Source organism: Chiloscyllium punctatum, chromosome 29, assembly GCF_047496795.1.
Source record: "Chiloscyllium punctatum isolate Juve2018m chromosome 29, sChiPun1.3, whole genome shotgun sequence".
Classification (NCBI taxonomy): Eukaryota; Metazoa; Chordata; class Chondrichthyes; order Orectolobiformes; family Hemiscylliidae; genus Chiloscyllium; species Chiloscyllium punctatum.
This window is the reverse complement of record NC_092767.1, coordinates 61,929,151-61,942,790: the sequence shown is the minus strand read 5'-3', so window position 1 is coordinate 61,942,790 and position 13,640 is coordinate 61,929,151. Positions and strand designations below refer to the sequence as shown.

At 42.6% G+C, this 13,640-nt stretch overlaps 1 protein-coding gene across 2 annotated transcripts in view; it reads left to right on the top strand.

Annotated features, from left to right (window-relative positions):
- zc3h4 (zinc finger CCCH-type containing 4) overlaps positions 1 to 13,640 on the top strand; it is a 77,287-nt gene that overhangs the window by 38,579 nt on the left and 25,068 nt on the right. For both annotated transcript variants that reach the window (XM_072549218.1, XM_072549217.1), the window contains one exon: positions 5,794 to 5,907. In XM_072549218.1, coding sequence (XP_072405319.1) covers positions 5,794 to 5,907 — 114 coding nt within the window. The remainder of the gene's footprint in view (positions 1 to 5,793; positions 5,908 to 13,640) is intronic.

Genomic DNA, 13,640 nt, shown 5'->3' with positions numbered 1-13,640 from the left:
GACTTTCCCTATGGTTTGCAACAGCTTTGAGCTGGTGCAAATCACATCACCGTTGAAATTTGCCCAACTCCATTGAAATTTAAGTGGGGGAGGAGTGAGATCTGAAATTCTTCAGTGGAGTCAACCATTTCAATCTTTACCACTGCAGGTTTCTGTCAGTGTGAATGGAGGAGGAATCCCAGAATTTGTTGGGCCTACAACTTCAATCTCTATGTCATGTGGAATAATTCCAGGCCATTGATTAAGCATAACCCTTCGATATTTTCATGTCCCTTAGTGTGTCTCGTTGCTTATAATGATTTTCTAAATCAATTAGAAGCACTTTCATTTTGAATATGTTTTTCTCTTCACTTGTTTCTGATAACATGCTGGATGTGAAGCTCTGACATTTTCCATTTCCTTTTCTTCAATATTAATTTTGTTCACTCTTTCTTCACATGGTCTTCTAATCTTCATATTTTGGGTAGCCAAGAGTCAGATTCTTTACCAGTTGCTGAGCAAAACTTAAGGTTTTGTCTTTCATCTTACTATTTCCCATCCTTTGATTGTAATGTTTTCTGTAATGTTGATTGAACTAAAGGTGGCACGGTGGCACAGTGGTTAGCACTGCTGCCTCACAGCGCCAGAGACCCGGGTTCAATTCCTGCCTCAGGCGACTCTCTGTGTGGAGTTTGCACATTCTCCCCGTGTCTGCGTGGGTTTCCTCCGGGTGCTCCGGTTTCCTCCCACACTCCAAAGATGTGCAGGTCAGGTGAATTGGCCATACTAAATTGCCCGTAGTGTTAGGTAAGGGGTAGATGTAGGGGTATGGGTGGGTTGCGCTTCGGCGGGGCGGTGTGGACTTGTTGGGCCGAAGGGCCTGTTTTCACACTGTAAGTAATCTAATCTAATCTAAAAACCACAGATTTAGTCAGGTGGATGGTTGACTGCTAAGGATAGTAGGAGAGGGAGCGAGGTAGTGCAGGAGTCCCCTGTGGCTATCCCCATCTCAAATAGATATGCTGTTTTAGAAATTGTAGTGGGGAATAGCTTCTCAGGAAAATATGGCACTGACAGCCAGATTTCTCGTACCTTGACTGGTTCTATTGTAATGAGGGATTTGTCAGGTTTCATGTGATCAGTTGTAATAGGGGACAGTCTAGTCTGGGGTACACAAAGACATTTCTGTAGCTGTCAGTGAGATATCAGGATGATGTGTTGCTTCCCTGGTGCTGGGGTCAAGGATATCTTGAAGAGGCTATAGAGTATTCTGAAAGGGGAGATTGACCAATAGGAGGTCGTTCTGCACATTGGTACCTACAGCATAGATAGGGAAAGAGATGGGGTTCTGCACAGAGAATAAAGGAAACTAGGCAGGCAGTTTAAAAAGTAGAACTTTGAGGGTAGTAATACCTGACAGCTACTGGTGCCTCACATTAATGAGAGTAAGAATAGGAGAATAGAGCAGATGAATGTGCGGCTGAGAAGCTGGTGCTGGGGCAAGGATTCACATTTTTGGACTATTGGGATCTCCTTATTGGTAGAAGTGACTATAAGAGGGACACTTCTACCTGAATTGGAAGGGGACCAATATCCTCGTGGGGACATCTGCTGGTGCTACTTGGGAGGCTTTAAACTTCTATGAGGGGGGGGTGGGTGGGTGGTGTTGGTTGGTACTGAGAAAAGGCTAAGGCTGGTGCAGTAGATAAGGCGAGAAAGTCAAATAATCAAGTCAGAGAATGAGGTAAGACTGATAAATTAAGCTGCATGTATTTCAATGCAAGAGGCCTGACAAGAAAGGCAGATGAACTTGGCATTGGTTGGGAACATGGGATTGGGATATCATAGCTGTTACAGAAATGTGGTTCAGGGATGGACTGGAAGCTTAATATTCCAGGGTGTTATAGGAACGATAAAAACAGAGGCAAGAGAAGAGTGGTGTTTTTGGTTAGGGATAACATTATGGCTGTACTTGGGGAGGATGTTCATGGGAGATCGTTCACTAAAGTTACTTGGGTGGAACTGAGAAATAAGAAAGGAATGATCATCTTATTGGGATTGTATTATTGGACCCCCGAATAGTCAGCAGGAAATTGAGAAGCAGATTTGTAAGGGGATCTCAGATGTTTGTAAGACTAATAGGATTATAATGGTAGGGGATTTTAACTTTGCAAATATAGACTGGGTCTGCCATTGCTTAAGGGCTTGAACGGGGGAGGATTTTGTTAAGATTGCATGAGAAAACTTTCTTATTCAATATGTGAATGTACCTATGAGAGAAGGAGCAAAACTTGATTGTCTGTTGAAAATAAGGCAGAGCAGGTAACTGATGTGTCGGTGGGGGAGCACTTTGGGACAAGTGATCATAATTCGATTAGTTTTAAAATAGTTATTGAAAAGGATAGGCCTGATCTAAAAGTTATATTTCTAAATTGGAATAAGATCAATTTTGACGGTATTAGACAGGAACTTTCAAAAGTTGATTGGAGGAGGCTACTCACAGGTAAAAGGACAGTTGGGAAACAGGAGGCCTTTACCAATTAGATAATGAGTTCAGAGACAGTAAGTGTGACAGTTAGTGTGTAGGGCAAGACTAGTAAGTGTAGTGAATATTGGATGACTAGAGAAATGAGGCTTTGGTTAAGAAAAAGATGTAGGCATGTATGAGATATAGACAGCTCGGATTGAGTGAATCCCTCGAGATGTATTAGGGCAGTAGGAGTATACTTAAGGGGGAAATCAAGAGGGCAAAAAGGAACATAAATAGTTTTGGCAAAAAGAAGGTTGGTAAGAATTCAAAGAGATTCTAGAAGTACATGAAGGGTAAAAGAGTAACGAGGGAGTAAACAGGCCCCTTAAAGACTAACGTGGCCATCTATGTTGGAACCACAGGAGATGGGTAAGATACTAAACAAATATTTGTTGCCACTGTTTACTGTGGAGAAGAGCATGGAAGTTAGGGAACTTGGAGAAACAAATAAGTGTTTTGAAAAGAGCTCATTTCACTGAGCTCTTAAAACACGTAAAGGTCGATAAGTCCCTAGGAGCTGATCAGGTGTTTCCCAGAACTTTGTGGGAAGCTAAGGAAGGGATTGCTGGGCCCTTTGCTGAGATATTTGTATCATTGACTGCCATGGGTGAGGTGCCGGAGGACTGGAGTTTGGCTAAAGTGGTGCAATTGTTTAAGAAGGCTATAAGGAAAGGTCAGGGAACTATAGACCAGTGAGCTTAATGTCAATGATGGATAAGTTGTTGAAGGGAATTCTGAGGGAAAGGATTCACATGCATTTGGAAAGGCAAGGACTGGTTAGGGATAGTCTGCATTGCTTTGTGCGTGGAAAATCGAGTCTCACTAGCTTGATTGTGTTTTCTGAAGAGGTGACAAAAAAGATTAATGAAGGAAGAGTGATGGGTGTTATCTATTTGGATTTCAGCATAGCGTTCAACAAGGTTCCGCATGGTAAACTGGTTAGTAAAGTTAGATTACATGGGATCCTGAGGGAAGCTAGTGCTATGAAGCGGAGGCCGACACCCCTCTGATAATTAAAACCAAAACACCCAGAGAAGCTCACCTCGCCTCGTAATCTGCTAAAAGAAGTGTAAAGAGTGATATAACCTACCTCTTACCCCCAATCTGTTGTAAAGAAGTGGTTAAATGAAATGGAATCCTTTCACCCACTCTATAATTAACAAGCAACAATTTATTTATCTAACTTCAACAGTGAACAAGTTAGCACAATTACCAACAAACCAAACAATCCCTCTCTAACTAGCTATTCCTGAACAAAACAAGATTCTAATAGTACACTGTTCCAATAACACCGGTCCTACTTATATACATCCAAGTAATAAGAAAACAATAAATTAAAATTTAGTCTCTCAAAGTTCACACAGAATGCGTCTTCCTGAACTTTCTGTATCTTCTTTTGTTGTCTTTCTCTGTCCGATATGCCTTCTTAGTCATTTTCTGGTTCAAGAATATTATGTAAGAGAGCCGTGTACCTTTATGAATAGATGGTGCTTTTTTCCTGAGAGCTGGAAAGTTCTTATCTCTTCAGATGGCAGTTGGCTCTCACCTCTCAGTCCAATTGCCCTCGTCTTTGTACCTGTGGTGACATATTAATTTCTTTACAACCAGATTGGTTCAAGGTTATCAACACCATCAGATTTAAATTTAATTGGCTTTCAGTCTCTAAGTGCTTGGTTTAAATTAATTGGGCTAAATTTAAAAAGACTTGTCTTGGTAAAAATGATGCTTGGCTGTTCGATACAAAATGTTTCAATCTGTGCACCTGCACTTTGACTGCTGTTCAGATATCCACTTTAACAATAAGCACCAAAGGAACATCATCTCTTAAAGGGCTATGCACTGATTTCCCCCATTTTACAATCTTAGCATTTTTATACATCAACTTTGCAACATTAGCCAATTGGACACAAAGTTGGTTTGAAGGTACAAGACAGGTGGTGATGGTAGAAGGTTGCTTTTTGGATGGGAGGCCTGTGACCAGCAGTGTACCACAAGGATCGGTGCTGGGTCCACTACTGCTTCTCATTTATATAAATAACTTGGACATGAATATAGGAGATTTGGCTTGTAAGTTTGCAGAAGACACCAGAATAAATGGGCAGGGAAGAAGATTACCTCAGAGTACCACAGCACCTTGATCGGATGGGCCATTGAGCCGAGGAGTGACAGATGGGGTTTACATTAGATAAGTGTGACATGTTGTATTTTGGTAAGGCAAACTAGGGCAGGACTTATATGGTTAATGGTAGGGCTCTGAGGAATGTTGCTGAACAAATAGACGTCGGGGTGCAGGTGTGTAGTTCCTTGAAAGTGGATTCACAGGTAAACAGGATGGTGAAGAAGGCATTTGATACACTTGCCTTCATTGGTCAGAATATTGAGTATAAGACGTGGATGTCAGGATATTGATGAGGCCACTTTCAGAATACTGCGTTCATTTCTGGTTGTCCTTCTATATGCAAGATATTGTTAAACTTGAGAGGGTGCAGAAAAGATAAAGAATATATTTCTGGCATTGGAGGGTTTAAGTTATAGGAAAATGCTAAACGGGCTGTGGCTTTTTTACGTGGAGCATTGGAGGCTGAGGGGTGATTTTGCTGAGGTTTATAAAGTCATGAGCGGCATGAATAAGGTGAATAGCTTAGGTCTTTTTCCTAGGATGGGGAAGTCCAAAACTAGAGGGCATAGATTTTAAGGTGAGAAGGGAAAGATTTAAAAAGAACCTGAGGGGTAACCTTTTCATGCAGAGGGTGGTGCGTGTATGGAACAAGCTGCCAAAGGAAGTAGTGGAGGCAGGTGCAATTGCACCATTTCAAAAGTATCTGGATGGGTATATGAGTTGGGCTTGTTTAGAGGGATATGGACCAAATGCTGGCAAATGGGACTAAGACAAATTGGGATGTCTGGTCGATGCAGACAAGCTGGAGCGAAGGGCATGTTTCATGCTGTTTGGCTGTTATGTGACAAAGTGCAGTCTGCTATGTTCTCCGGATAATGAAATGTGAGGAAGTATGAGACATTATCTTGAAATGGGAGTGCAAGTCAAGCTATTCTTTCTTTTGGTTGCAATGAACAGTAATGAATAATGGCTTAAAACCATGTTTCTTAGTGTTTTTGAGGATTTTAATGTCAATTACACTAATATTTTCCAATTTGGTTGTATACCAATCCTTGTTGCATCTCTGATTCACACATATTTCTTTTTGATGGTAAACATATCAGTTGATCATGTTGAACATGATTAAATCCCTCACTCTGTCTTCCTGAACCTTGTTTTTTGCTAGGATTTTGGTGAAGATATGCATAGGAGAAATGTGCATGACCTAGGACATCAGCCATGTGGAGAGAAGAAAGGGAAAGTACTCTGCAAATTCTTTGTTGAGGGCAGATGCTCAAAGGTGAGGATGCACATTTAAGAATTATTGCTTCTGTAACTCTGTTCATAGCTTTAACATAACTAGAAATGGAAAATGACACTATATTCTATTAACCAAGTTCACAGTAATCAAGCTGTTCATTTGCATTCACACACCTGATGTTTTAGTTGGGCTGACAATAGTTTTTTTTAAAAAATAGAACTGACTTTTGAGAAGATTTGTAGCTCATAGAATTGATGTTTAATATCCCCTCTTAGAGATGCAGGTATGAATTATAAACAATACTTCTGTCCATAACCAATGGGTCAGTTATTCAACACAGACTAGAAATGAAATTCCAGTTTATTAAACATATTTTCAGCCCAAAATGGACCTTTTAAAAAAAATTTGCATATATATGTATATCAGCATATCATGTAAGTATTTGCAGCTATTCCCTGCTGATGAGGCTTAATTCCACTGATAAGTTTCAGTATTTGAGCATTGCACATGATTGGGTCTGAAACACAGCTTTCAGCATCTACGAATATGAAGCCAGCAACGTGTAGGAGCATGATATAGATCATTCATGTATAATGAAACAAAGAACCATGCATGTAAAAGAGCTGAAACATGCAAAAAAACAACCAGAAACAGAGCAGATTCATCTTGACAAATGGCAACTGGACTCAAAATTTAAAATGCTGTTTTCTCCTCTCAAATTCTGCCAGACATGCTTAGTTTCTCCACCAATTTCTATTCTGTTTGTTTAACTTGAGTGTATGTTCAACTCTGCACCTGAGTTTGAAAATCTGGTTAATAAATGTTCCAGGTTGCTTCTACTGAATTATATTTCAATTAGCCCCAAAATCTAATTGCCCCAGTTCATACTCTAGGTGACAGCTGACAGAGATTTATGCCAAAATTTCAGAAATAGTATTAAAGCACCAGCCTAGGTAAATGTGTTTCAACATCAGTGAAATTAGATTAGATTACTTACAGTGTGGAAATAGGCCCTTTGGCCCAACAAGTCCACACCAACCCTCTGAAGAGCAACCACCCAGACCCATTCCCCTACATTTACCCCTTCACCGAACACTACGGGCAGTTTAGCATGGCCAATTCACCTAACCTGCACATTTTTGGACTGTGGGAGGAAACAGGAGCACCCAAAGGAAACCCACGCAGACACGGGGAGAATGTGCAAACTCCACACAGACAGTTGCCTGAGGCGAGAATTGAACCCGCGTCTCTGGTGTTGTGAGGCAGCAGTGCTAACCACTGTGCCACAAAACATCACTAAGTTGTTTACATTTTGATTGTGACCATGAAATTATCAGTGTTTGCCATAAAAACCCTTGTGGTTCTTTAAAACCCTTTAAGAGGTGTGCAGTGGGTAGCATCCCTCCTTTGTAGCAAGAATGATCCTTGTTCACATCCAGTTGTAAGACTTGATTGTCACAGAGGTTTTGTGCATAAAGTGACTAAACAGGTTAAGTACTAATCTGCAAATCCTTCCAATGCATCTAAGACAGGTGATAGGAGTAGGATAGTATCTTTGACAGAGTAAAAACAATGACTGCAGATGCTGGAAACCAGATTCTGGAATAAACTGCTCCTCGGATGCTGCCTGAACTGCTGTGCTCTTCCAGCACCACTAACCTAGTTCCTTGACAGCCATGCTGGAGGAGGCGTTGGCATAGTGGTAACTTCACTGGGTTAGTACCCTCGGCAGATGCTCTGGGACCAAGGCAGCTGGTGGAACATAAATTCAATTGCATATGGATATAAAGGTTAATCTCAATAATGTGGAAACATTGTCAACTTTAGCAGGTCTGGCAGTATTTATGAAGAGGTAAAAAAGTCAATGTTTCGAGTCCAGTGACCGTTCTTCAGAACTGACAGCAAATTGGAAATAATCAACTAGGAGAAAAAGTGAGGACTGCAGATGCTGGAGATCAGAGCCGAAGACGGTGGTGCTGGAAAAGCGTAGCCAGTCAAGCCATGTCCAAAGTGCAGGAGAGTCGATGTTTCGAGCATAAGTTCTTCATCAGGAAATGGGGGCTGAGAGATAATTGGGAGAAGGGTGGAGCTGTGGAGGAAGGTAGCTGGGAATGCGATAGGGAGGTGAAGGTGATAGGTCAGAGAGGATGGTGGAGCAGATGGTAGATGGACAGGTAGGTCAGTTTAAGAGGACAGTGTCAAGTTGGAAGGTTAGATCTGGGATAAGGTGGGTGGAGGAGTAATGTGGAAACTGGTGAAATCCACATTTATCTTGTGTGGTTGGAGGGTCCCAAGGTGGAAGATGAAGCATTCTTCCTTCAGGTGTCATGTGGCTATAGTTTGGCAATGGAGGAGGCCCAGGACTTGCATGCCCTTGGCGGAGTGGGAGGGGGTGTTGAAGTGTGTCCCAGAGATGTTCTGAAATGTTCCGCAAGTTGGCGTCCTGTCTTCCCAATATAGAGGAGACCACATCGAAAGCAACGGACACAGTAGATTACGTGTGTGTGAAAGAGGAAATAATGATATTTATGTTGATGATGGGTACAAGTGAGTGGATAGGTGGAGACTGAGCCCATAGAGACAGAGAAAATAATTAGGCAGACCAAAAGATTATAGATGATAAGCCAGGCAAGAAGAGAAGCTAGATAGGCGATAATGGGGATCAATAGATGTGAAGCTGGAAAATCACAGCAGGTCAGACAGCATCCGAAGAGCTGGAAAGTCAACATTTTGGCCCAAAGCATTGAATTTTCTGTTTCTCAGACACTGTCTGTCTTGCTGTGCTTTTCCAGCTTTGCACCTACTGACTCTGGCTTCCAGCGTCTGTAGTCCTTGCGATAATGAGGGATGTGTAGTTGTAAATACTTTAAAATCACACAACACCAGGTTATAGTCCAACAGGTTTATTTGGAAGCACAAACTTTCGAGCCGCTGCCTCCTCATTAGGTGGTTGTGGAACATGACCATATGACACACAATTTGATTAGCAATAGTTTGGCAGTGTTGAAAACAACCCATGTTATGACAGGGCCTGGGATGTGGGAAAGGGTAGTAGACTTCAAAAGAGATGGTTATTCTCAAAAATATATGACTTGATATTGAGACCTGAGGGCTGTAAGGTTTCAAGCGAAAGATGAGAAGTTGTTCTTAAGGCTTGTATTGAGCCTTGTTGGAGCACTGCAGCAGACTGGAGACAGAAATGTTGTCATGGGAACGGGCAGCTGAAAACTTGGGGTCATTCTTACAGACAGAACATAGGTGTTCTACAAAGCAGTGACCCAGTCTGTGTTTCATCTCCCCAGTGTACAGGAGACTGTATTCTGAGCAGTAAATACGTAGACTAGATTGAGTGAAGAGCAGGTTTTATCTGAAAGGTCTGGCTGGATAGTGAGGAGAGAGGACGTAAATGGGCAAGTGTTGGCACCATTTTGTGATTGCATAAAAAGGTGCCATGGGAAGGTGTTGGTAGTGGAGGAGGAGTGGTCCAGAGTGTCCTGGAGGGAACGCTTCTTGGAATGAAGGTGAGGGAGGGAAGGCAACTATATGTCTGTGGTGGCATCTGGCTGAAGGTGGCAGAAGCATGGCTTATGATCCTTTGGATGAACATAGAATAGATAAGGTGAATTGGCCATGCAAAATTGCCCATAGTGTTCAGGGATGTGAAGGCTAGGTGCATGTGTCAGAAGAAATGCAGAGTAATAGGGTAAGGAAATGGGTCTAGGGTGGATACTCTTTGGAGGGCCAGTGTGGACTTGATGGACCAAATGGCTTCTTTTCACACGATAGGGATTCGATGAGAACACAAAACAGAAGAGCACAATATAGGCCTTTGGGCCCTTGATGTTGTGCTGACCTTATGTCGCACCCTTGGACCAGACAACTCTACATACCCTTCATTGTACAATCTTCCATGTCCCTATCCAACAGTTGTTTAAATGTCCCTAACGTATCTGACTCTACTGCTACTGTTATCAGTGCATTCCACGCACCCATCACAAAGAACCTACCTCTGACATCTCCCCTAAACCTTCCTCCACTTAGACATTGTGCCCCTTTGTGATACACATTTCCACCATGGGAAAAGAAGTGTCTGGCTACCCACTGTATCTATGCCTCTCTTCATCTTGTACACCTCTGTGAAGTCATCTCTCATCCTTCTTCACTCCAAAGAGAAAAGCCCTAGCTTCCTCAACCTTTCTTCATAAGACATGCCCTTCAGTCCAGGCAGCATCCTGATAAACCTCCTCTGCACCCTCTCTGAAGCTTCCACATCTTTCTGTAATGAGGCGACCAGAACTGAACACAATACTCCCAAGTGTGTGGTCTAATCAAGACTCAATAGAGCTGCAACGTAACCACACTGCCAAGAATCTGCCTTTAACCCTGTACTCTCCATTCAAATGCGACCTTCCAAAGTGAATGACTTCACACTTTTCCAGGTTGAACTCTGTCTGCCACTTATCAGCCCAGTTCTGTATCCTGTCAATGTCCTGTTGCAACCTACAACAGCCCTCCACACTATCCACAACTCCACCAAGCTTTGTGTCATAGAGTCATAGAGATGTACAGCATGGAAACAGACCGTTCGGTCCAACCCATCCATGCCGACCAGATATCCCAACCCAATCTAGTCCCACTTGCCAGCACCCGGCCCATATCCCTCCAAACCCTTCCTATTCATATACCCATCCAAATGCCTCTTAAATGTTGCAATTGTACCAGCCTCCACCACTTCCTCTGGCAGCTCATTCTATACATGTACCACCCTCTGTGTGAAAAAGTTGCCCCTTAGGTCTCTTTTATATCTTTCCCCTCTCACCCTAAACCTATGCCCTCTAGTTCTGGACTCCCCGACCCCAGGGAAAAGACTTTGCCTATTTACCTATCCATGCCCCTCATAATCTTGTAAACCTCTATAAGGTCACCCCTCAGCCTCCGACGCTCCAGGGTAAATAGCCCCAACCTGATCAGCCTCTCCCTATAACTCAGATCCTTCAACCCTGGCAACATCCTTGTAAATCTTTTCTGAACCCTTTCAAATTTCACAACATCTTTCCGTTAGGAAGGAGACCAGAATTGCACGCATTATTTCAACAGTGGCCTAACCAATGTCTTGTACAGTCACAACATGACCTCCCAACTCCTGTACTCAATACTCTGACCAATAAAAGAAAACATACCAAACGCCTTCTTCACTATCCTCTGTACCTGCGACTCCAGTTTTAAGGAGCTATGAACCTACACTTCAAAATCTCTTTGTTCAGCAACACTCCCTGAGACCTTACTATTAAGTGTATAAGTCCTGCTAAAATTTGCTTTCTCAAAATGCAATACCTCACATTTATCTGAATTAAACTCCATCTGCCACTTCTCAGCCCATTGGCCCAGCTGGTCCAGATCCTGTTGTAATCTCAGGCATCCCTCTTCACTGTCCACTACACCTCCAATTTTGGTGTCATCTGCAAACTGACTAACTGTACCCACTTATGCTCGCATCCAAATCATTTACATAAATGACAAAATGTAGAGGACCCAGCACCGATCCTTGCGGCACTCCACTGGTCACAGGCCTCCAGTCTGAAAAACAACCCTCCACCACCACCCTCTGTCTTCTGCCTTTGAGCCAGTTCTGTATCCAAATGGCTAGTTCTCCTTGTATTTCGTGAGATCTAACTTTGCAAATCAGTCCCCCATGGGGAACCTTGTTGAAGGCCTTACTGAAGTTCATATAGATCACATCTACTGCTCTGCCCTCATCAATCCTCTTTGTTACTTCTTCAAAAAACTCAATCAAGTTTGTGAGACAGGATTTCCCATGCACGAAGACATGCTGACTATCCCTAATCAGTCCTTGCCTTTCCAAATACATGTATATTCTGTCCTTCAGGATTCCCTCCAACAACTTGCCCATCACCGACGTCGGGCTCACTGGTTTTAGTTCCGTGACTTGTCCTTACCACCCTTCTTAAACAGTGGCACCACATTAGCCAACCTCCAGTCTTCCGGCACCTCTCCTGTGACTATCGATGATACAAATATCTTAGCAAGTGGCCCAGCAATCACTTCTCTAGCTTTCCACAGAGTTCTCGGGTACCCCTGATCAGGTCCAATGCGTTCCAAGACATCCAGCAGTTTCTCCTCTGTAATATGAACATTTTGCAAGGTGTTGCCATCTATTTCCCTACAGTCTATATCTTCCATATCCTTTTCCACAGTAAATACTGATGCAAAGTACTCGTTTAGTATCTCCCCATTTTCTGTGGCTCCACACAAAGGCCGCCTTGCTGATCTTTGAGGGGCCCTATTCTTTCCCTAGTTACCTTTTGCCCTTAATATATTTGTAAAAACCCTTTGGATTCTCCTTAATTCTATTTGCCAAAGCTATCTCATGTCCGCTTTTTGCCCTCCTGATTTCCCTCTTAAGTATTCTCCTACTGCCTTTGTACTCTTCTAAGGATTCACTTGATCTATCCTGTTTATACTTAATATGCTTCCTTTTTTTTAACCAAACCCTCAATTTCTTTAGTCATCCAGCATTCCCTATACCTCCCAGCCTTTCCTTTCACCCTAACAGGAATAAACTTTCTCTGGATTCTCGTTAGCTCGTTTCTGAAGGCTTCCCATTTTCTAGCCATCCCTTTACCTACGAACATCTGCCTCCAATCAGCTTTTGATAGTTCTTGCCGAATTCCGTCGAAATTGGCCTTTCTCCAAGTTTGAACTTCAACTTTTAGATCTGGTCTGTCCTTTTTCGTTACTATTTTAAATCTCATAGAATTATGGTCTCTGGCCCCAAGGTGCTCCCTCACTGACACCTCAGTCACCTGCCTTGCCTTATTTCCCAAGAGTAGGTCAAGTTTTGCACCTTCTCTAGTAGGTACATCCACATACTGAATCAGAAAATTTTCTTGTACACACTTAACAAATTCCTCTCCATCTAAACCCATAACACTATGGCAGTCCCAGTCTATGTTTGGAAAGTTAAAATCCCATACCATAACCACCCTATTATTCTTACAGGTAGCTGAGATCTCCTTACAAGTTTGTTTCTCAATTTCCTTATTGGCAAACTTACCAACCCACCCTTCTACTTCATCATTCAAGTTATTTGTAAAAATCACAAAGAACAGAGGTCCCAGAACCCTTTCCTGTGGAATACCACTGGTCTCCAAACTCCAAGCTGAATACTTTCCATCTTGTATGGGCGAGTCAATTCTGTACCTAAACAGCCAGATTTTCCTGTATCCCATGTCTCCTTACTTTCTGACTGAGCCTACCATGGGAAACCTGATCAAACGCCTTGCTAAAATCCATGTACACCACCACTGCTGTACTTTCATCAACGTGTTTTGTTACATCCTCAAAGAATTCAGTAAGTATGAGACATTACCTGCCCTCCTCAAAACCATGCTGACCATCTCTAATCAAACTGGTTTTCCAAGTAGTCATAAATACTGTCTCTTGGAATACTCTCCATTGCTTTGCCCACCACAGATGTAAGACTGATTGGTCTGTAATTCCTAGGATTACCCCTATTCCCTTTCTTGCACAAGTGAATAATATTTGCTACCCTCCAATCTTCTGACACTGCTCCAGTGGACAGTGAGGACGCAAAGATCATCACCAAAGCCTCAGCAATCTCTTCCCTCGCTTCCTGTAGTAACCTATGATATATCCTGTCCAGCCCAGGGGATTTATCTATCCTTATGTTTTTCAAACCTTTCAGCACATCCTCCTTCTTAAATCAGTCTGTTTGAGCATATCAGTCTGTT